The sequence below is a fragment of the Uloborus diversus genome, chromosome 10 (genome assembly GCF_026930045.1).
Source record: "Uloborus diversus isolate 005 chromosome 10, Udiv.v.3.1, whole genome shotgun sequence".
Classification (NCBI taxonomy): domain Eukaryota; kingdom Metazoa; phylum Arthropoda; class Arachnida; order Araneae; family Uloboridae; genus Uloborus; species Uloborus diversus.
Window position 1 is genome coordinate 102,553,996 of NC_072740.1, and position 25,734 is coordinate 102,579,729.

Here is a 25,734-nt window from a genome sequence, read left to right on the forward strand (position 1 = left end):
AGTTTCTCACATGAAAATGGAAAAGAAATCAATGTAGTAAGGTTAAAAACATGCAATTACTCAAACAAGACAACAAGAAATTACATTATTTTAAAACTAAATCTGCTTTCCCAAAATTGTGTTAAGGGCACCGATTCTAGTTTTGTCTAGGGCAGGCACTGTTAAAACCATTGATTGAAATCACTGACACCTGTTAAGTATAGTATAACCCTGATTTAAGGATTGTCAAGGGGTTGGAAAACTTATCGTTAAATCAAGGATATCATTAAATCAAGGAGACATTCAAAAAAGCCAAACTCGGGCCAGTGAAATGGACCATTAAATTCAGGAAATTGTTAAATTGGGTATAGTTAAATCAAAGTTACACTGTACCATAAATATGTTTAGGATAATCAAACACGAACTTACTTATAAGGACCAACAATAGTGTTCGATAAATTTTCAGTATTAAGCCATATATAGGAAATAGGACTTTCTTCTTCGCGGTAAAGAAAATTTCTGATGATAATATTATTCTCCTCAAAATCTTTTTTCAGAAATCTATTAAAAAAGTAAAATATAATCAATTAATTTTCAGCAAATAGCAATAAAATATTAAACTTTATTTTGTTGAAGTTTCCTTCTTTTTTAGTCATACACTAAATATACCATCACCGACATGATTTTAAAGTAAATTTGCAGTAATAAAACTATTTGCAACCAAATGACCCTAAAACAACCCCGAAAAAAAGAAGTCATATAAGCTTTGTACGCACATAAATAGCTTTTACTACACCAATATTTCTTCTTCGTTCAATTTTTAATTTCAATTTTATTGACTGCTTTTGAATTAATCTTAATATGAAGATTTTAAAGTTAACTGCAATTATTGACTGTTGTAACCAAGAAATCATACACTTATTTCATTTCATACTTTTTAGTGATAACCAAGCTTATAGATATAGTCTTTAGATTTAAAACCAACACTTTAGATTTAAAACCAAGCCTTTTTTTTTATTTAAAGCTTCCGAGTCAACACTTATTTGAATTTACTTTCCTCCTTACGGGTCCTGACTTGCTCAAGGGATATACTCCTTTTACTATTTTATAACCGAGATCGAAGTAAAAAGTATATAATTACTTTTATTTGAAAGTGATTACTTAGAAAATGTTACAAAACAAAACCGTTTGCCGACAGTTCCTATTAGTTAAAGAAAGTTTTAAAAACAAGCAAACTAGGGGACGGCATAGATAGCTATTCTAGAAAGTTTGATGAACAATCAAGCTAACTAGATGCCAATGAGTTATTTTCTTATTAGTAGGTCTTTACACATGTAATTAAACCAATAGGTAGTCAGATTTTTAAAAAATGCAAGAGAGTAAGGGAACATCAATGCAAAAAAGAAGATTGGAGTCAGAGTCACCATTTCTAACAACTCAGACTCCTTTACCCCAAAATCAGTCCGACTCCATAGCCCTGGTTTAAACAGCTTCGGTGTGCTATTTCTGTATTCTGCAAGTGCTGAAAAAGAAAGTAAATTTTTTTTTTTTTTTTGCAAGTTTGGGGCAATTTTGGAGTACTTTATGACTGTCTGGAAATGCTAGTTTTGTATTCTGTAAGAATTAAACCGATAAACAAAAATATTTCCAATTTGCCTAAAGGATGGATTTTCTAATTGATTTCTTGCAAGGGCCCGATAAAAGATGGGTTTTTTGGTTGACTTTTTGCAAGTTTGGGACTGTTTGTGGGTACTTTATAATTGGAGTGCTATTTCTGTATGCTTTGAGAGCCAAACTAAAATAATTCCAAGGTGCTTCAAAGAATAAATTTTTTGATTTCAACTTTTTGCAAATGTCACTAGCTGTGCAGTAACAAAATAACAGCAAATGGCTCACACACTCTTGATTTAAGGTTCAGCAACATCCAAATTGTACATTTTTTCCAGTTTCTTAACTTGGCTAAAACACCTTCCCCAAATTCATCACCAGCTCTAGGGCTATCATAACTTTTTAAGTAAACATTTGTTGAAAATATATTTTTTTTTAGTTGTTGCTAATAGTTTGAACTTTAAGGTTCTTCAATTTTGTTGATCAAATTTTTATTTTTTGCTAGTTGATCCTAATTTGAGCTTTGTATTGAAGAGCCACTAACATTCATTGCAAAGTGTAAGCCATCATGTTTCTCCCTTTGCACTTCCTTTAGCACTATAATATAGATAATTGTACTTCATTCTCTTCACATTAGCTACTTGGAATGTATTTAAAACATTGAATATTTATTAAAATGTTTATAGAATTAGTTATCAGAGTGAGAAACGGAACATATTTTATGAAGAACATAACTGCTTGTTGCCGAAGAAACAGCTTCTATTGAACATATAGTGAAATAAGACATAACTAAAATGTATATTTTGAAATAATTAAGTTTTTTAATTTTCACAGAATAATACTTATTTATAAAAGAATATATTCAATTTTTGAATGTTATTTTGTTGAATTTTTCATCGCACTCTAATAAGGAAAACTGTCAACTGTATTTTCAATCTCTCTCAATATACTTTAATTTTTCTCCTAGTTAAACCATATTTCTGGGGCCTGTGTATTTTTCTATATACTTAACTCTGATTTTCAGGATATTTTTCTTTTTTTAAAGAAAAGAAAGGTAAATGGTAGAAAAGGTCGGTGTGTCGGCGGCCCCTGAGAATCATATTTTTTTTATATAATCATTTTTTAAACTGAAGGGTCTTCAATTGTGACACAGTGGGGCAAAAACGAAAAAACTGTTTAAAAGGTTTTTTTTTCTATATTCAACCAATTGAGGATTAATATATTTACACAGGCCTATATCTTAGGCGATCAAAACTGGAATTTTAGAGCACTTCGTCCACTACAAAGCTAAAGATAAGCTTTAGAGGGTGAAAACCAACCGTGAATGAAGGGGATTTAAACAAATTGCTTTTAAGCAATCTATATATTTTTTTCTTATTAATGGCGAGTATATTTAATTTCTCTCATGTTCAACGATAGTAAAAGAACAAAAAAAAAAGAATGATCGAATATTTAAACCGATAATTGGTTTTGATCAGCACCGAAAACTGGGGAATTCAAAGTTAGTTTTTTCAAAACTTAACCAAAAAAAAATGTCCTCTTAGAAATTAATATTAATTAGTCATCAATGGTCTGTAGAAAGACCCTGAAAAGGAATCGGCTGCGTAAACCTGCAAACTTTGGACCCTGAGTCCAAATAAATCGAAAAAACTCACTAATTAAATGCCTGTGTAACGAAACAAGCAAGAGAGGGGAGATCCTTTAATTCTTTACGCTCTGGCTTTGAAGAGATGGCACTTGACTCGTCCTTTTTTCAGAATTGTTCATTTTTATGTAAGGGTGGTACGCAGAGGAAAACAGAAGAACGGCTTCGCAAGTGTGATATTAGTTCTAGAAGATATTGAATATGTCATCCAATTTAAGAAATTAGCCACAAAGGGAAAATATTTTAATTTTGTGATGCCGAGGCAGATGTCTCATTGGACAGGTCATATTCCTAGAAAGTGGGTGTGTCTTGGTCTTACTTCTTTGAGCAGCCATTGGTCAAAGGCTGCAATGCCTCCGATAGTTCATTTGAATTGGAAATTGGCGAAAGCTGGGTTAAAATAAAAAATGTAAATCTTGCCATTTTTCCTTTTTCACCAACTTCAGTTACTGCTGCAAATTACATTCCAATAATAAATAATCACACAGCAAAAAATATTTGGAGCATTTTTATTTATTTATTTTTGTTGATTCAACTGATTCTTAAACTTATAATCTTAGTCACCGAAACTTCATTCGTTATTCTTAATAATAATAACAAAAACAACAAACTTTAACCAGCAAACGATAAATTACAAAACTAAATCCTCTCACTCAAGGTACTAAAATCAATCTCAAATGAAGTAAATTATAATGTAATAAAATAAATGATGCAGACGGCAAAATTAGAATGATTTGCTGCAATGTTGAACCTTTTTGGCACATTATGTCAGTTGCCATTTATGTATTTGATAACACTTACCGTGTCAATAATAAAAATAACAATCCTTGTCCTTGTGAAAGAATTATTCAAGTCAAAGGAGCAAAATGCACATACTTTGTATAAATATTTAGTGGATGAATTTTACCTGTCTGATCTGTATCAACAGTTAATTGAAGAAAAGTTAAGAGTGAGTGCTTTTAGTAAATTTAAAACAAGATGGGCCTCGCGTTCACGCAATAAAACTTTCCGAAAATAATGATTTTTGGCTTAATGATTGTTGTTTCGAGTGGGATCCACCGGATGTCAGCACCAGCAGTTCATCCATGAAATACAGGAGTGCTGGTTCTAGTAATTGTCGTCCGGAAAAAGATTTTAGTGCCCTTAACAAAAGCTCAAAGAGATGTCGAGTTTAACTTATTAACAAAAATTAGTCTTTCAAACTGCAATATGCGCTGGAGAGCAGATTGCATGACGAAGGTAGGAAGCACATTGTTGATGCTATTTAAAATTTAATGTCAGGTGTTGATGAATTAGATGATGAACCATCAGCATTAAACTGGGATGAAGCATTGGCATTATATTTTGATGCAGGATTGACACAAAACCAATACAACCAGATTTGATCAGCTATTAAGAAGAAATTATGCAACGTTTTGCCATCTTAACGCAAACTACAAGAAGCCTAAAAAGGTGTGCTATCCTTCTATTTCACTTTCAGAAGTGGACGCTTGCATTCCCCTTCAAACTCTAGTGGATATCACAGTTAACAGATTGTTTCCATCTTTCGCTCATATTGAAAATCTGCCACAGACTCAAGATTTATCATTGTTTTGGAAGTGGGGTTGTGATGAGGCTTCAAGTAATTGCACTTACAATCAAGGTTTTACCGATGTTTGTATTTCAGATGAAAACATTTTTATGGTTTCAACAGTACCACTCCAGCTGACATCCACGGAAGAAACCCAGTATTGGGGTAACCCTCTCCCAATTTCGACGAGGTTGTGCCGACCAATCACTTTCACATTCGCCAAAGAAACATGCAGCCTAGTTCTAGATGCAGTAACAAGGGTGAAAACAGAAATTAAAACCTACAGCCTACTTCTGTCACAATCAAAACGCGTGGTGTTCATAGTTCACCATAAATTCCATTTAACTATGATAAATGGCAAGGTTAGACAATTTATCACTAATACAGTATCCTCCTCCTCGTGCTGTGTATGTGGCGCGAGACCTAATGAGATGAACAACCTTCCTTTGGTAAGTGCGAAAGCCGTTAATGATTCATCTACTGCTTACGGAATGTAAACACTTCACGCATGGATCAGGTTCTTGGAGTGCGTCCTCCATATACGGTACCGACTTCCTTTCAAAAAATGGAGTGCAAGATCTCAAGATGTGCCGAAGCAGGGAGCAGGGATGAGTAATAATGGCAACACTGCTTGTCGTTTTTTTCGCAACTGAAAGTTAGCTACAGAAGTGACAGGTGTTAATGCAAACCTCATCCATAGATTCTACATTATCTTCCAGGTTCTTGTTAGTGGTAATGATGTAAATTCAGAAAAAATGCATAAATATTGCATGGAAATATACGAACTCTATGTTTGCTGTTATAGTTGGTACTATATGTCATCATCGCTTCATATGAGTATGCTTCATGTAAAACCTTTGTTGGATTCAACTCCAATGCCAACTGGTTGGATATCTGAAGAGGCACAAGAAGCACGGAACAAGGGGTTTAGAAAACTCAGGCTGAAAAACAGCCAAAAATATTCCCACACTTCTACAACGAAGACGTACTGCACAACCTCCTCGTTCCTTCAGACCCTTTAGTTTCGTCATTACAATGTCAATGGCTACCAATTGCACTGGACCTTGAAGATGATACTAAACAGCTAATTGATGATAATATGGAGGGAGCAGCAGATGAATTTAATGAAATTTCAATTGATGTAGTTTAGTTTTAAAATTTACTTTTTTTCTGTATATACATCAAATAAAATTTCTTTCAAGTTAATCCTCACATTTCAAAATACCTATAAAAATATCATTTGTGTTACATATCATCGCACACAAATTAATACAATACGAATTTATACATTGGAATGATATTTCACACACCGTTTTTAAAAATATCTGTTCTATTTCTCGACATTTACCTTGTATACTGAACATTTCATTATCCTCAAATTTGTTTCATAGTATATACTATCCAACTACTTGATAGCACAAAGAAATCAACCAAATTTAGAATCCATACTTCAAATTCCTGAGGATTTAATCATTTTTAAGCGTTTTCACCCCATTGTGAGTGGGTTTGAAGCTTTCAAGGGATATTGAGTGAGAGAAACTGAATATTTTACTTTTCGCAAAAAAATGTTAGAAACGCACATTTAGGAGGTCTTTACTTAAATAATCTTCATAATACAGAAATTTGGATGCTCCTAATTATGTTTTAAGATTACATTTTCTGTTAAAGCTTTGTTGAAAAAATCCTTTTTGTCACTTTTATTAACATAAAGAGAGATTGAAGCTAGAGAATTTATGTAGCAGTATTTACATTTTACTGTTTGTAGACAGGGCAACTGATCGGTCCACCAGGAAACATGACCGGCCCACCAGGCAAATGCCGGCCGGGTGTATCCGCCACTGACTGAATCTAAAAAATCACTCATGAGTTCGACCAGACCAAGTGAAACATAAGACCTTCTAGATATATTATATACGAAAGGATATGAATATTGCACATGTTCTCAAACAGTTGAGGCAAGCTATTATACAGCACGAGGATTTTGATTTCCAGGGACGACATTTTATTTCATTTGAAAAAAGAAAGCAATAAAAGCTCCAGGACCTGATATATTAATCCAAAACTTTTAGTGAAGAGGAATTAGAGTGGATGCTATTTTAAATATTTTCAATGTGTCTTGTAACTCAGAGACTGCCAGAGGACAGGAAGCTGCCTGCCATAACACATCTCTTTAAGAAAGTGTCTAAAGGTAATCCAGGAAATGATAAACCTATAAGTCTGATTTCAGTTCTTTGTAAAATTTTTGAAACTTTGATTAAAATCACAATTATTTCTTTGTTGACTAGTCTGCAGTATGGTTGCAGAAAAAGTTAAATGTGTGATACTAATTTATTGCATTTCTATAACAAAGTTACCTTGGCTTTTGATAACAAAAGGTATGCAGATGTTGTTGGGGTCTGGTCAAGGAAATAAGCACACAAGTTGTTTGCAAAGTTCAATCATTTAGTGAGGCAGAAAATGTTACTGATCTAGGTGCCTTAATAAATCATGACTTCAAGTTCAGTCAACAGTGCAGCATAGCAAATATCAAAGTCAATAAAATGCTTGAGTTTATCATTAGATCTGTTTTAAAACAATTCTGAGAAGGTTCTTTGTCTTTATACAGGTGTTTAGTAAAAGCTCATACAGAGTATGCTGTTCAGTTTTAGTCTCCTCATCTCAAGAAAGACATTTCTTTATTAGAAAGGGTTCAAAGGAGGGCTATTAGGGTAGCCAGAGGGAACTTAGAGATTCAGATTATACAAGACTTAAAAGGCTTAATATGTATATTCTTGAGCAAAAAAGAGTCGGAGGGGACATGATTAAGTTGCTTAAATTCATAAAAATGAAGGATGATGCTGTTGTTTAGTGTTCCAGCTAGGCTGTTTTTGCAGGGCGCAGCACCCTGCCCTTTTCCATATCAGCAGAATGCGCCCTGCCCTTCTTTTAGATCGCGAAATGCGCCCCGCCCTTTTCAGAAATAAGAAATTGCACCCTGTGTTTTTAAAAAGATGCCTCAATCATCGTTTCGACCTTCCGCAATATCGGGGCAATTTTATTTGTCCAACGACAGTCTGCAAAAACACCCATGTCTTATCCTTGTTCCCAGAATTTCATCCTGAAAACGGCCCCATAAACAAAAAGAGTAGCAAATACCTAGGCAAAGAGGGGATGGGAGGTCCCCTGGGAAGGGAGAGATCTTTGTTTCATTCCTTCCCATCCTTCTGAGAATTAATAATGAGAGAGAGAATAGGACACTATCCCAACATTTCAGCCCTTTGTGTCCGTTTTTCATTTGCACGTAGAAATTAGGCTTAGCTAATTTTAGGGCATTGCTAGTGATTGTGTAGCAATTATTTCACATCTGTTTCTGGAAAGTTAACTTTCTGATTGTTTCCTAAGAAGAACATAGTGCAAAGCTTACTGGGCTAAAATGCAAGGGTATTTTTTTAACATCTTGGATTTTTAAACCCCATCCACAGCTCCTTCCCCCATAAAAAACCATTTGAAATGGAAAGATATCGCATTGACAGGGCGTTCATTTAATTCTTTCCTTTTTGCTAAGTATTTTTATTATCTTTGTATATGATTCATATAACAGATTATCTAAAACACTTATTGACATAATAAAAAACATACTTTTGACATACTTGTGCTTTTTTCTAACTAAAATGATCTTGCAGTTTCTTTTTCTTTTATAAATATTATACAATTGATTTGAAAATCACAAAATTAAAATGCCGATATATTAAATTTTCACAAAAATTGTCTGAGATAAAAATCTTACCTTGGCCCAAGCTGCTTATGCATTGCATTTAGGAGTGCATACATCTGCCAACACATTTGTGTTATGAATTTGAAAAACTCCAAGACTAAGAAATAGAGCTCAAATAAAGTCTTTTTAGTTTTGCAACTTGCTACCACTGCATTTTTGAAGCACTGCACACAGCATTTTAAGTTAATTATTCTATTTGAAGTGTAATATATTTAAAAAAGGAGAATTTACACTCATCACGATTTTGATGTCTACTAAAAAAATTAATGGCACAATGCACATTACTAGGCAGTTTCTTTGGTAGGAAGAGGAGATCAGTAATTAAATACTGTTCTTCTTAAATTAAAATTCAAAGGGTTTTGAAAAGCCTAGATTTTTTTTTACTCTCATAGGTAGTTAAAATTATGACCTTAAAAGTGTTGAAAAACACTCAAAGCCAAGTTTCAGTATTAGCTAAATGTTCCTATGGAGTGTGGAAAATGTGCTTAGCTTAGTTGGCATTTGTGTGGGGGAGGGGGAACTAACCCTATTCTGAAGACGAGTGCATTTTCTGGATGAAATCATATTAATACTAAAGTCAGTGGTGATGGCGATCAAGGTGGGGGGGGGGGGGGGTATGGTGCAGATGCAGACTAGACTGTTTGAATTTTTGCAAGCTGTTTTAAGTGTTATTTCTCCTTCTAATTTTTTTTTTTTGGGCAGGGGGGGGGGTGCGCTCTGTACTTTTTGAGTGGTGCATCATTGTTCTTGGGCTGGGGACACTGCGTTGAAATAGTGCGTTTTTTTTTAAAAAAAGTGCAGCACCCTGCCCTGTTTTTTTCTAGAGTGAACACTACTGTTGTTGTTGCTGACATGTCCTTAGTTAACTATAGATAAATATAGGATGTCATTGCCTCGAGAGGTTGGACTCCTTTATTTTATTTAGACAACACAAAGAGGAGGAAATAACACCCACAGCACCTGTGAGAATCGAACCCACAACCTCTGGCTTCTGAAGCAAAGCTTTTACCCAGAGGCATGGAGATTCGGGCTAACTTTTTCCACCCTAAACAGGAGAAGGGGTCATTGTTTTAAGCTATATAGATTTCATACAAATCTGGAAGTTGAGAAAATTACAGACTCAGTAGGGTTATGGGTACTTGGAACAGCTTACTAGAAGAGGCTGTAATGAGAAAGGGGGGAAATAGTTTTTAGATGGTCAATGATCTTGAGTAGTTCCAGACTAGATGAGACCAGAGCCTTCTCTGGTTGTCACTTTAGTGTTTTATGTAAAAATGATGACTAAGTGTAAAATTACGGTTAACAAATTGAACTTTTCATAAAGGGTCAAAAGCGATGACTGTACATAAAATTATCGTTGTGCAACTAATATTTTTAAAGGCAAAATGCACCTAATGACAGCTAACGCAAACTTTGTTTATGTTTTTGATATGAATGGTAAAAAAATAATGTTCCAAATGCTTATTTTTAGTTAAAATTATGAAATTTTAAAAATAAATGCTAGTTTAAATTACTTACTGACCAATCATGTCACGGCTCATTGGCCCAAAAAAATCACACTTCCTTCCATACTCCACAAAAACATTAGCAGCTTTTGCAGCATTACCACCACGCAGCCATCGATGAGATATGAACCTGTAAGTATGGTCGTAAATAAGTAGTGATGTTTTAAATTAAATTTCGTAAAGCATTTCAGAACTCAAGTACAAAAACTTTTAGTAATTACAGATTTATAATTTTAATATGAAAATAAATCTAGTCAAAATTGTTTCAAAAAAAATTAATTTTTTTATACGTTATATTTATAGAAAAAGTACATCTACTTACTTTCATAAAAATAAAATGATATTTCATTTTCATTTCATTTTATACTTTCATAAAATGCTTTGCAATATAAAACCCAATCAGAAGACTTTCATTTAAATTGAATCGTACTGCATTTCAAAACTGTCAATCATAATTACATTTCATTTTTTTAGTAATATGAACAAAACATAATTCCCCATTTCTCAACAGCAACTATCCAAAATTTAAATTGTACTCCACAATAAGAGAGTTAAAAAGTAAGAGCTGAAATAAATGCATTGAAACTGAAGAAGAAAGACTGTTTTAAAATGATTATGAGCAGTTCTCAAAAGGTGGGAACAAAAAAGTTAACTTTGAGCAATTTCAAAAATTTTCAAATTTGACATCAATTTTGCTTTTATTCTACAGCATGCATACCTAGAACACAATATATGAACATGAAAAGACAACAGGTATTTGTAAAAATTGTTAGTTAGCAAATCAAAACAGCAGTCTGTAGGTAACAGATTTTGGACATTGTTGTCCTGTAGGTAACGGATTTTGGACATCATCATAATGTAAGTTTCACCGTTTTTCAATGAAAATTTTATCTACCACTTTTTGAATTTTGAAATTTAATAATAAAGAGGATATTAATGAAGTACTTGAATGGCTATACATACTGCTCTTTACATTTAATAAACTTTTGGAATGATTTTGAAGAAGTTGATGAAAGGTTAAAAAAAGCTTCATGGAAATAACTATACAAACTCGTAGCATCTTTTATTACATAACATTTGTATTTCTCTGGATTATTAACTTTCATTTCTGCAGATATTTTCCAAATTTAGAATGTACTTCTACCAGAACTTCACTTTTTGTTCTACTTCTAGGAGACATAATCTCGTGTGAGCATTTAACTTTGCAATAAAACCTTTTGCAAATAGGTATTAAAAATCAATAATGACTTCAAAAAACACATAAATACAACACAAATTCCATAAAAGAACTTAATTAAATTGTTTAAAGCACTTTTTCAAAACATGTTGTTAATTCAAAAAGTTTACTATCTCTCAAATCTCAAGAAAAAATAAAAATTACCAACTGATATTTGTTTACAAATCAACTGTAGACGATTTTTTTTTTAACTCTAAAAAATTTTAAAAATGCTAGCGCAGGTGATATAGTCGCCAAAACTGGTGCAGCTGACGATAAACTACATTTGTCAAACTAGAATTCCCCTCTGGTAACCATTAGCTTATCATTGTGTTGTCGCCAATGGAGGTTTGCTTGGCGATTTTAGCGCAAAATGGCTTTTGTTACGAACATAACCAGCCATGTTTCTACTGTAATTTATGTATTGTTTAATGTGTGTAACATATTATTTATGCAAAATACCAATGGATTAAAGAAGATAACATTATAATAACCTTTTTTATTGAGGTTAGAAGACAGTGGATCATCAAAAATTATGAATAAACGGACAGAATTATCGGCGTCAAGATCGTAACGCCCTTTTGGACATCTCACATGTATGTTTAAGAAAAATCATTTTTCTTCTAAGATACTGCATAACAGCTTATGAAAACACTTTTAAACGATTAAAAATTGATTCTCAGGATCGATAAATATCTTTAAAACAAAAACATCATATACTTAGTTCTCAAATAATAGCATTGTAAAGATCGTAACTTTTGGACATACATCAAATTTCAAACTTACGTTTTTTTTTTAAATCCTTTACAAATAAATTGTTGGGCTAAATGCCTTTATTTTTGGTTTCTTGGAGGATTTCACCAATATTGTTTTAAAAAAAAATCATTTTGTGACTTACCTTTTGCCATTCCAGGGAAAAACCTTGCGCGTGAAATCCCATCCACCTGCTACCGACACTCAAATGTCCGAGTTTGAATCGGAAGTGTTCGGAAAAACATGTGGCACGCTATGATTGGTTGCCGTCATTCGGCAGACGTCGGTAAACTTCCGACAGAGCACATGTCGATCAGATGAGGAAACCATGTTGAGGTGTTAAGTGCTGAATGTCAAATTAAATAAGAATTGTGCAACCTGCAAGCTGTGTTTTCTCCGAGTTGAGTTGTTCTTGCAATATGCAAATAATGTAACGTCACATTGTTACGTGCAAGGTCGGATCTGGCTATAAATACTCTGACGATCGGGCTACTTTTCTTTTACTCGTCTCGTGTTGTTGGTGTTTGTAAATGTGTTCGTCAATGTCATCATAAGTTTTTTTTTGCTACTGGCCTCTTAGGTGAGGTCTGATCTTTTCTGAATAATTCACTGCCGAGGTCTTCAGTTTGGAAAGCGCGTGCTGTTATGACGTCTATCAAAGTGAAAAGTTATAATTCTCCCTGATGTGGGTCGTTTGGTCTCCGAGGAAAGAGGATCGTGTCCATCTTCGATATGTTTTTCTCCTGATGTGGTGAACTTTGCTCACATGGTATAAACTGACCAGCCTGCAATTCTGGTGGAAATTGCCATGCCGTCCATCTACCTGTGAGGTGTCACTATGGAACATCGACAGGACTTTTGATACCTGCATGGACTTATTGTAAGATCTCTTTTTTAATTTTCTTCGGAGAACCAAATCATTTTGTTGTAATCATTTTCTCAACATATGTTAAATAAATGTTTTTCAGTGTAAAGAATGATTCATGTTTTATTTTCTTCGGGCAGACCACTCCCTCAAATTTTTAGTTGTAAATGAGTTGCCTAATTTTCAGCTTAGCTGTAGGCCATTAACCTCAAATTATATCCAACATAAATAATCTCTATCTTTACTTTTGTTATTCGTGTAAAATATTAAAAAGTTATTCAGTGTAAGATTCATACCTTTAATTTTTTTTTTTGAAACGTATGGAAATAATTTTTAAAAAAATTTTTTTAATGGTACATTTGTTCAGTTAACGTTTTGATATATCCAAAATTGTACCTTTTAGCAAAGAAAATATTCAGTATTAAAGTTTAACTCAAAAATTTTCGAGTTAGATAAAATGAAAGTTATTTGGTGTTGAAGCTTCAAAGTTGAGATCTGTGTTTGCTCCCACATTTTGAGAACTGCCCTTATACAAAATATACTTAATATATTTAGGGGGAGGAGGGCACAAGTGAACATGTTATGTTTTACCAAGTTAACTTCAAGCAAAAAATTTTGAAAAATTCCTGAGTAATGGTAGTACCAGTTCTACCGCTCCTTCACCAAACTTATAGAGCAATTAGGCATTTTATGCTTCTGTGATGGAAATTTCTTTTCAGGCCCACTGTGTAAATGGATGTATATTGCCTGTATTGTACGCGTGAGCTACCTTCAAGGGGCGCCAAATTCAGCCTCTACTTGCTAAATTAAAAAAGGAGAAATATAATAATCATAAATAAAAGTACAGTCGGATCCCACTACAACGCCATCTGACTTGCGGGAATTGGCTATAATGCGAGTTTTTCCTGAGTAATGCATTTTTTATTGCTGACGCGAATAGCTTGCTTGCAACATGAATTTTTTTGGAAAGGAGCGGTGGAGCGTTAGAATGGGCTTTGTTGACACTAAATATTGGTTTTGTGACTGGACTTTCATTAGTTTAGCATAACTGAAAGCGGAAGTTCATACATTGTATTAGTCTAAACAACGCTTTGCTTTAATTTATACAAATAACCACTCTGATTCTTAACGTTTTTTTTTCCCTTCTACATATGAATGTTGATAAAACAGAATGGCTCCCAAACGAGCACTTTTATCTTAATAGTGAAGTTGGCAGAGTAGTGTCTGAACAAAATACAAAAATCATAAAAATGGAAGCGAAGCCAGAACTAGGGGTGTTCTCACACTGCGTAAACCATCATCTTCATAATTTTAAAAACTGTAATTAAAATTGCGATATCTATTGTTCAGTGCTATTATAATGCAGTAATGTACTTAACGTTACTGTTTAAGTTAACAACAACAGAACTTATGCTTAGAATTCTGCTATGAGTATAATTTTGCATATCAATGGAAACTTAGATAAGAATTCTGCTGAACGAAAAAACCCCCATTCATATTTTTTGACCCAGATATGAACCCAAGCAGCTTTTCCCCTTATTAGCAAGCTGCTTTATCTGATCAAGCCAATTTGTCTTTGCTCTCGGCTGCGATGTAATATGCAATAAAAATGGGTAAAAGAAAATTTAAAAAAAAAAAGAAGGCAATATTTCGACCTTGGATTCATTTTTCTTCATCAGCAGACACGATAAGCATGAAAATGAGGAGTAAATCATGGAATTCAATAAAGGAATAAATAAGGTCTTGTATAGCAACAGGAAAACAGGATAGAGGAATCATATATAAGATGTTCAATGATATTTTCAGGGAATTTTCGGGGACTCGTCCCAGAAATATTATCAGAGTCTAAGCCATAAATGCGAAATTTTAGACAGTCATTGGTGATATTAGAGGTAGGAAAGGTTCTGGGACCTTTAGGATTTACTCGAAGTCATAAAAATGGAATTTTAGACTATATTTAAGTATGGGGTAGGGCTGTTTTTTGAGAGTTAGGGCAGTGGGGCACTCATAGATGCTTCTTGAAATTGAAGTACTTATGCAATTCTAGACCATCTTTGATGGTGTTCGGAGAAGAAGTGGGATTCAAAGACTTTTTCAAAGTCAAAGTTTCAAAATTGCATTTCGAGGCTAGGTTTGATAGCGTGAGAAGGAGAAGGGATAGAGTTCGGAATCTCTCCCCCTCCTGGTTTTTTTGGCAATGTCTCTATCTTTTTTATTTGATTAAATTATTGATAAAAATGTCCTGAAAAACTTTCCATCAGTTTTTCTTTTCCAAAATTATTTGACTGCTTTGGTTTTTTCATAATGAAATTTTCAATTTACAGAAATGTATATTTTTATTTGTTTGAAATACAACCATTTGCGGCCCCCGTCAAAAAAACTTTCAAGATTAAGAACTGATGTGATGTGGTTCTTTTCAGCGAAACCTTTTCGCTTTCTTCTGTTGCAAATATTATGCCTCCTGAATATATTTGTAAAATTCTTGTTTTTTTTTCCGGTTCTTATAAACACTTAGAACTACTGGCGTGCCTAGGCATGATGTTTTCAAAATTTTGCTCACACTGTTTGAACTTTTTCTCTATTTAAAACATATTTTGGTGGCACAAATACTTTTCTCCACTTAACTGCGATTTCCACAATATTTTTATTTAAAAAAAGGCAAAAGAAGAAAAAAAGATAAAGATGTAATTATGTCAATGGCCCCTATGGAGCTATGTTTATTCACCAATTTATTTTTTACTTGACTGAAGAGTGCTTAAAATAATGTTCCAAACATTTGCTTTAGTGGCCATCAGTTAGGTAAAGCATAATGCAGAACCTTGGACGTTACTAAATAATATTCAAAGATTGCATTTGCTTTCAAAATTTTGCTGAAAAAGACCCTTTTTTGAAACACCTGTATTCTATTTGTTTACTTATTATTTCTATTCCATTTTCTTAAGATCACTAAGGTTTCCTTTTTAAAAAACAAAAGTTTAAATCACGAAATTGGTGACTGGATTTTTGAAAACTGGAGGGGGGGGGGGGCAACACCTTTCTTGGTGAAAGCCCTGGTGCCCCCCCCCCCAAATGTTTGGTCACGCTAGGCCTCTGACTGAGCTATGAAGTTGAGCGACTGGACATGATATTTTCTTTCTATCATCTGTCAATGCAAGGTCATTTTTAACATAAGGAAACAGGGCAGTCCGAAGAGAGGGATGAGCAGGGCACAAAGATATGAGAGGGTGCGTTGGAAAGTTTTAAAATCGCTAACACATTTTAACATTAAAGGATTAACAGGATTTAATTCCTGTCATTTTTTGATACACAAGGATAACATGTTCAATTACGAAATGATTAAAATTAGTTATTACATGCGCACCCACTACGTACCTCTCGTGAATAATAAGGGTTATTAATGGATACTTTAGGTAATATAGGTGATATAGGAATAGGAGGGAAAACTTTCATTTGGGTAAAAAATTGGCTGACCGGAAGGAAACAAAGAGTAGTTGTAAGGGGAAATTACTCTAATTGGAGTGAGGTCTTAAGCGGGGTTCCTCAAGGATCAGTGTTAGGGCCTGTTTTGTTCATTGTCTTTATGAACGATATTCACAAAAATATTTCTGGGAACATGAATTGTTTTGCTGATGATGTCAAAGTTATGGGGACTGTAGAAAATGAAGAACAAGCAAATCAGCCGCAAGAGGATCTAGATCATATTACGGAGTGGACTGATAAATGGGGTATGGCTGTTAATGTTGGGAAAGGTCAAGTGCTACATTTAGGGCATGGAAATAAGTGTACAAGATATTATTTGCAAGGTTCAGTCATTAGTCTGGCAGACAAAGTTACTGATCTGGGGGTCCTAATAAGTCAGAATTTAAAGTTTAGCCAACAGTGCAGCATTGCTAGCAACAAAGCCAATAAGATGCTTGGGTTTATCAATAGATCTATTTCAAATAAATCTAAAGAAGTTCTTCTGCCCTTATATAGAAGTTTGGTAAGACCCCATTTGGAATATGCTGTTCAGTTTGGGTCTCCTTATCTTAAGAAAGACATTAATGTATTGGAAAGGGTTCAAAGGCGGGCTACAAGGCTAATAAGTGGAATTTCCCACTTAGATTATGATTCCAGGCTTAGAAGGCTAAAAATGTACAGTCTTGAGCAAAGAAGAGACCAAGGGGACATGATTCAGCTGTTTAAATTTATTAAAACGAAAGATGTTACGGGGCTAAAGTTTAGCACTGAAAACAGGACACGGGGTCATTGTTTTAAGCTATTTAAATCTCAGGCTAACATGGATATTAGGAAAAATTATTTTAGCAGGGTAGTGGAACCTTGGAACAGCTTACCGGAAGAGGTGGTAATGAGCAAAGGAATAGGGTCAGGTGGGGTGAAATGGGGCGGATTTTGTCTATTTTTTTAAAATGATGCCATTTGCAAACCCATAAACGTTTTTTGTACTATTTTCAAAATTTCTTCTTTACATCTGATTCTTCCCCTTTAATTTAAGCTGCTTCTCATTGAAATTTGTTGTCATTGACAATCTGAAAATTGCAATTGAAGTATCTGACCCATTCCACCCCACGGTGGGGTGAAATGGGTTTTAATGGGGTGAAATGGGTCATTGCAATAGAAACATACAATAACTAAGAAATTATTACCAAAACACGTACAATAGCTGAGAGAAATTGTTTCCAAAGAACCATTTATTTATTTTAACATATTCAACACCAAAATATTTTTAACTAAAACTCAAAAACATAATGTCCGCAACAATCGAATTCTGCTCATTCAATGTCTTCAGAATTTGACAACAATGTCTGTATCTTCCTACTCAGGAAAGATGTAGTATTTGCCAGCGGCGTACGCAGACAAATCAGTTCGGGGGGGGGGGGGCAGGGATACTTATGAACTGTAGCTAAGAAAAGTTCATGTATCGCTTTTCTGATATCAATACGAATGTAAGATTTCAAAAATACATCATAAAAAAAAACTTGTTCTTTATTATAATTTTTATAATTAATTTTGAAAATTTCGGGGGGGGGGGTGTAGCCCTATCAGCCCACCCTGGGTACGCCACTGGTATTTGCCTGAGTTGGCTTTTTGTAGAAAATTTACTGTTGTTGTAATCTTGGTCATTAACTTTATGTCAAGTGATCAACAAATTCTTTTGATGATTTCTTGCCCGTGTATTAGACAAGAATCCACTTCCCAGGTGTTGGTTCTTGCACAAGTAACTCAGACATTTCTTCATCTAAGAGTTGGGTTTCATTCGGTTGCTGCTTTTTAGAAGATGTCCAGGCTCTTGCTTTCGTGAGCAATTCTTGCTTTCTCTTGCATAAGTGGCATGCTGATCTTTTTTCAAAATTCCTGGCTCACTCTATGCCAAGAGTGCCACAATTGCATTTTTCAGAATTAGTCTTTATAAATACCTTAGCAACCATAATCGTATCTTTCTATCAAATGGGGAATCGCACTTTGTAGAGCTAAAGCAATACATTTTTCTTCTTCACTTAGCGTTGTACGTCTAACCAACCTTTTCGACTTTGTGCGCCGGAGACCCATCTCCTCGATGTTTCTCTTGGCATATTATATTTCCTTGCAGCTGCAGGAATTGCTAAATCATCTTCAACTTTAAATTAGTGCAGCCTCTAAATCATAGTCTGAATTTTTTCCCCCCCTTTTTCTTACATACATCCCAGGCATTTTCATTGAATAAATAAAAAATTTGAATTAGGAAAGAGTAGGTAGGTAATAGGTTGTAAATATGGATGGCAAGTTTAGCTTTTGAATTCTACACATTGATAATACATACTTTATTTTTGTTACATGTAAAAATCTTCTAAATTTCTGTTTAAGACCTGTTTATGGATTTTGAAAGTCAATTTATTCTCATTATGAATTAAAATTCGCTAAGCCTAACTATGTCCCATTTCACCCCACCACATGAAAATAGCAACAAAAAAAGAAAGAATTGATACTCTTTCTACCTGTTTTTTGCAAATTGTAGATGAAAGTCTGTTCTAACTGATAACGCTTGAGAATTTCAAGAGAAAAAGAATGTATAGCAAGATTTTAAGAAGTTTGTCATGCTTCCTAAAAATTCACATGTGACTTGAGAAACAAAATGTCAGTGTAGTGCTCCCAGCAATTTACACAGAAACTTTTAAAAAATCAGAATTGTAGCCAAAAAGCCCCTCATAACTTGTGTAAAGTTTGAGAAAAATTCAGCCAGACCAAAATTTTTTATTAATAAAAATACACAGCATGACCCATTTCACCCCATGACCCGTTTTACCCCACCTGACCCTAGACAGTTTTAAGAGGGCCATTGATCTTCACTGGGGATTGTAAATTGACTAGGACCAGTCTAGCTGGGCCCAGAGCCTGTTGCTGGTCGTCACTTTTGTATTTGTATATTTGTATTTGTAATCTGTGCCATATTTACAGAAATGCTCGACAAATATATTTCTTTTCATATCAAAAGTTAAATTGGTGCCCCCAAAAATGTGTCTGCGGAGCCAAGGGTCCAATCAAATTAGAGGTTTTCTCGCCTTTTTTTTTGCAATGTGCCCCCCCCCCCTGAAAACTTTTTCTGGTTATGCCACTACATTACACTGGCATTGGAAAACTGGGTAAAGTTGGTTTTTTGCTCGTTGCAAGAAATCAGGACTCGGATCTCACCCCAGCACCGACTAAATTCCGAAAAAAAATTAGAAGGCAAAAAATTTTCATTGTAATTTTTTTTTGTCATAAATGTTTTTTTTTTCCTTTTTAAATATAATAATGGAACTACCTCCCTTCCCCGAAGCTTGTTGATTTAAAAATTTTAAAAAGTTATGATTTTCTGTATTGTTAATATTAGTAAACAATGTCATTTTTGTTGTGCAGAGGGCCTCCGCATCAGGTGCGCCTAGGGCTTCAAAATCCATGATCCACCACTGGGAATAGCCTAATACGAGCCCCAATATGGCCCAGTATTGAGCTCAACTGCAGATGCCACTTTTGTGCTTATATGCAATATATATTTGATCTATATATGAAAATTATACTATCACACAAGAACTTTCAATATCAAATTTAAACAGTATTTTAATATACAAGGGGGGGGGGGGAGAAGAAAATAGCATCAGAATTTTAAGTATGAGGAATTTCTAATTTTATCACATTTTGATGAAAATATTAAACAAATTTAGTGAAATTTTTTATGGTTGGCCCATATAGCAACTTTTCAGCACTATCCAAAAAAAAAAATTTTCGGCCCACCCTAATGCATATACACCAACCATGAACACAAAATCAACTAGTTTACAGCTGGAATCTATCTCCATTTCGCCAAGGAATTAAAAAATACGAGAATGCTGGGGCCGTTTAATGCTCTCAAGGTTTAATAGAATCAAGATTAGAGTGAACAAGCGTGGATAAACTATTTTGAAGCATTCATGAGTTTTAATGTGAACAGAACGTTCATCCTCAGTACAGCCATTAACCCTCTTATCTGCACTATTGTCCATTCACATTCAAAAATAGTAACTTTAGGTGCACCAATTTAATGACTTTAATCCCTTTACTCTACTGTTTTGTTTCACCACAAAGATATACATGATTATTACTTTAATTTCAAATGCTAATAGGCATAAAAAGAGATTAAAATGTTTTCATATGCAAAGACACTACTGTACAGTAGGGTGGAGCGAAAAAGATAAATTTTCGACGTTCGGAAACGGGTTCCTTTCTGTTATGTACGAAGCTAAGTTACAAATCTGTAAAATATTTCATTTTTAAAACGTCATCTTGAGTCTGCACAATTGACTTAATTTTGAATTATTTTAGACTTTTCAAAAAATTTCCGAAGTATTAGAAATGAAACAAAAAAATGATGATGGGTAGTTAATAACTGACAGAACAAAGCTTAAAATATACAGTCGACGCTCAATATAACGACCATCTCCGTCCCAGAGAAAAAGGTCTTTATAACGAGTGGTCGTTATAAGAGGTATAAATTTAAAAAATGTACACCGTCATCATGCATGCCCAAGTAAATGCCAAAATGTTTTTTATCATAGGAATTTTTAGAAAAGTAGTGCGCAAAATATTATGACAGAATATTAAACAAGTTTTAAAGTAGAAAATATAGGGAGGAAAATGTTACACACTTTCAGATCTGCTACTACTACTACTACTACCACAACAATTTCTGAAGATAAAACCAGAAACAGAGGTCTGCCTTTTTAGCAGATGTGATTTTTGCATAACATTATTTCTGTTTCAGATATAGGTGATAAATTGTGTTTCTCTTGCTTTCCAAAGAAACATTTAAAAGTCCCTCGAGAACCACAAATCTTTAAAAATACTAGATTCAAACACCAAACTACCAATATATCTGCCAACTCCCTTTTCTTAGGAATCTGGAATTTTGTTGATTTTTCCTCCCATTATTTTTTCTGTGCTACCTGTAGTGAATGGTAATTCCCTCCCCCCACCACCCCCTCTTAAAGTTAGATTTGACATTGAAAACTTCAGGCAGATGTCGGTAAATCAATGTCATTTTAAGCTACAAATTTGTTTTATTGGAAAGAACACAAGAAACCGCTGATTTGGTCGCTGTATTGGATTAGACAATACAGAACGGTCGTTATATCGAAAGCAAATTAACAGAGTTTATAGGAACAAAGTTGTGACTTCTAGCATTACACCCAAAGTTTATCAAATCTCTCAAAATGGCTGATATTTCCAATCAATACTCAATATTTACTTAAAGTATCTTCAAAACTCTTTTTCATTTCTTTTGTTACTATTGTTCTCACATTATGCAATGCACAATGCAAGTTATCTTAAACATTATTAGAAAGTTACTCACCAGAGCAGGCCGGACGAGAGGCCATGTCAGCCTAGTCGGAAACTAAGGGCCTGGAGACACTGACGCAAAAAAAGAAAGAAAGAATAGAAGGAAAGAAAAAAGAAAGAAAAACAGAAAGGAAGAAAGAAAAAGAACGAAAAAACCCTGAATGAGAGAAAACGTAAAGATAAAGTAAAACTTACCCTTTTGGTACTTACTGTTGTGGCACTTAAAAAAGAGTTAACTGTTTTCTAGTAAACAGCTTTGATATTTCTCCCCCCCCCCCCCATTATTTTCTTCTCTTTTCTTTTTTTTTGGGGGGGGAGGGCGGGAAGGACCCGGCGACATAACTGACAAGGGCCCACCTTGGCTCTCTGTCGCTCTGCACCAAAGCAGCATTCTGACAGTTTTATCCTGAGAAACTCTAAACTAAGTGTATTTCATCAACTTTATGAATGTAATAAACTTTCCAATTTTGTTTATTTAAGTCTTGAAGTTATTTTTTTTATTCCTAAATTCAGTTGTTCTCAAAAAAGGAAAGATTCATGTAAATGGCTTCCAGAACTGTCTGTCCGTGTTTGAGGGTGTTCATAGTAGAGGTTAAATACATTAGGCTCAATGCCTTATTGCAGGGAATTATAAACTGTCCTCATTTGACAGGTATCTGTTAAAAGGGGTTTTCCTGTTTTTGAAAGAAAACTTTCAAATTACAGAAACACGTGCTAAATGCCGAATGAAAGCTGAAAAAACAACGAAAATTATATGATTTCCTATGAAACAAAAACCCGTTAAAACAAACCAAAACAGGGGTGGGGGGGAATTCAAGATTGTTTTTTTTAAATTTGGTTTGAAATTATAAGAATGAATTAAATTTGGGTTGGGGAGATTTGTTTAGTTTCTGACAAAACTTGTAAGTAATAAATGAGTTTCAAACCATCAGGATTCAAAAACTTACATAATTACTTAGAAGCACTTAATTAAATAAATTAAAAACCTTAAAATACTAATAATAAAAAAGTAAAAACAAAACAAAAGAATTCGAAACTAAAGAATAAATATTAAAGTGGTTGAAAATAAACAACAAAAACTCGTTTAAAAACGCGTAGCCCTTAATTAAAAAACGAATCGACTTGATTTGAAAATCGCATAATACCGGATTAGCATAAGTCGAGGTAACTGTACTTGTACTATACCTGTGATCCTTATTTTCTTCAGGGTAGGATTCGCACAAAATGACTACATCTAACTTGCAAAATCCTATGCAGAGGAAATTTCCATCAGGATCCCGTTTCTTGTTTCTAAACTCTTGAATTAAATTCATAATGTCACCGTTCAGTTCGAGGTAACTAAAAAGAGATCGCAGAACAGAATGCAGATTTAGATTGTATTGGCCCGCCGTAAACTGGTGGATCGCAGTTAACTCCTTCCACCTAACTGTTGGGTTTTGACGGTTGAATATACGGTTGCGTTCGATGAGCACGACCGAGAGCGACCGGTTAGTTAATCACGTGACAACTAATGATCACGTGCTCCAATCAACTAATCAACTGCTTAGAATGGTAACCAGTGAGGTAACCGGTTGATCATAGAACGCTGCGGTAAGTAACCAGTTACTTACTGGTTAACCGGTGAGGTTCGTCGAACGCACCCTACGTGAATCCTCGGGCCTTGTGATTGCAGAGGGCAAACGGTTATTAGGACTGAAAGTAACCAACACGTCATCACATCTGGCGAGAGAATCTAAATTAGAAGCAATGGCGATCAAAGAGTTATTATAGTGCTATAGTGCCCAGAAAGAGTAGTGTGCCGATCGACGGGGAAAAAGTGAGGTCAGATCTGAGGAAAAACCAGATGGCGCTGCGCTCGAGGTGTACGTTATGCTCCTCATTCAGGCTCGTTTTAAATCAGCGATTGCATGCTCATTTAGCAGTTTAAAAGCCCCGTTTTTCGGATTGAACTTATTTCTGCGCAAAAGACAAATTCTGTAAGAAGTGCTATTTGTTACATGGGTGTTCATTTATTTTTTGAAGAATATAAAATTACCTTATGCTAATTTATCTTCAATGAAAATAGTAGACTATAAGGGGCTATTCATTAAATATGTAAGGGTCCCGAGGGGAAGGGGGGTTGGAAAAGCCTCTACGTACCTTTGGGGGGGGGGGGGTCAAACTCATTCTTACGTAATATTTTCCAAGTCGGTATTTCACATTAGAAATTCCGCGGTCAACAAGTGATTTGGCAGAGATTATGTTCCATTTGCGTACGGAAGGTAAGAAACGTGTTAGGATAAGATTATTTGTTTTACAAAGAATGAATAATGTAAAATATAATAAAAGAGTCGCATTATGTATGGCATGTTTTATTTTTAATTAATATTACATCAAACAAAAAAAATGTCGAAAAAACATTCAGTTTAGATTCTAACTTTTCAGTAACTATTTCTTTACGCAAAAAGTTAAATTTAATAATGTGAATTTAATAACGATTCCAGTGATGCAACGATTCCAAGATTTGTTATTTTATCATTTTGAAAAACGAAATGGAATCTTACGTAAGAATAGGGGGGGGGTGAAAAATCTTACGTACCCTTACATGGGGGGAGGGGGATCAAAAATTGCCAAAATCATCCTTACGTAATTAATAAATGACCGCTAAGTATTCAATAACTGCGCGTCTCTTATTTCTCTACTAATAATAAAGCTGAAAGTCTCTCTGTCCGGATTTCTGTCTGGATCTCTGTGACGCTAAACTAAAAACAAATGGGGAACCTCCTCGTCCCTCTCCTTTGTCTAACATTGCTTATGATAGCTTTAAAATGTTCTTTTAAAAGGATGAGCAGCTTCTGAATCTTCTTACCCTTAATCAGGAAACAGCATGACAGTCCTACAATTAAAAAATCTAAATAAGTAGCGATCAAAAGAACATTGTGATACATGTTTTTGGACGCAAAAAAAATATTTTCCCGTTGTCGATATATGAGATTTTAAAGCCTATGGGAATTTTAAGAAAAGCGAGTCTCGTTGTTACAAATTTAGCGAGTTTCGATGGGGACAGACATCTTTCTCACGTTCCAATAGGATGTCCTAGAATAGGTAGATATGGATGTCCTGCCACATGCAGACGAGGAAATCGTCTGTGAAAAATTGGTACCTTCAATCTCGCCAAGTGTTTAAATTTGCCGCTTTTCTTAAAATTTCGGGAGACTTAAATACCTTTTATCTCGATAACGGGGGACGATAACAAAAATAATTATCAATTCCGTACAGGATTTTAAAAGGCTAAAATTAAAAAAAAAAATTAAATATAACTTACGTGCTTGTTGATTCCGTTTGTCCGAAAGTCGAATGGTCGGTCGCTAACAGTTACCAGGCGTAGCGTTGCTGGAGATTTCCAACCTATTCTCCAGAACTATAAACTGTAGAGGTGGTGCTAACAAATACCGTGCCCAAGTCGAGCTCTTTCTCATTTAGGGGCCTCATTGACTCAGGAGTCGCTCCATTCTGCTTTAAACTCATGCTAGCTACATGAATGGGGCTTGAGTCTCACAAGTGGCATTAAAAACAACAACAAACTGCGCCCTAAGCCATCTCGATTGATAATACATTTGCCTTAAAATATAAGTATCAAATTTTCAGTCAATTGTGTAAAATTTTGTTTTGAAAACATCCTTGTCTACTTCAATAATGATCTTTTTATCGTCAATATTATTTTCCACATAATTTCCATTATATACAAAAACTACAATATTTGGAGATTTTTTAAATTTTATACAAACCCAATATTCGTCAGGCAAATTAATATGAACAATTTCATTTATAATAGATTTATACGTGGTTATTTCAGTTTCATCTGCGGAAAGATCAAGTTTTATTGTTTTCAAACAGGGAACATTTTTCTTAACTGCATAATTCCTGATTGACCTTTTCTTTGGTAATTTTTTAGTAAAGTATGTTGGCAGACTTGGGAAAATTGTCGGAATTGCCTCATCTTTCAAAAACGTTTTTCCCCGAGGAAT

The 25,734-nt window shown here is 34.4% G+C and overlaps 1 protein-coding gene across 2 annotated transcripts in view; it reads right to left on the reverse strand.

Annotated features, from left to right (window-relative positions):
• LOC129231690 (ketohexokinase-like) overlaps positions 1-23,108 on the reverse strand; it is a 62,222-nt gene extending 39,114 nt beyond the window's left edge. The window contains exons 1-3 of one of the 2 annotated variants that reach the window (XM_054866053.1): positions 22,913-23,108; positions 10,075-10,191; positions 409-540 (exon numbers count right to left, since the gene is read on the reverse strand). In XM_054866053.1, the coding sequence (XP_054722028.1) occupies positions 409-540; positions 10,075-10,191; positions 22,913-23,040 (377 nt within the window). In that variant the 5' untranslated portion in view covers positions 23,041-23,108. Of the gene's footprint in view, positions 1-408; positions 541-10,074; positions 10,192-21,740; positions 21,794-22,912 lie in introns of those variants that run through there. The other variant, XM_054866054.1, reaches the window with a different exon arrangement.
• Between the last annotated feature and the right edge of the window lie 2,626 nt (positions 23,109-25,734).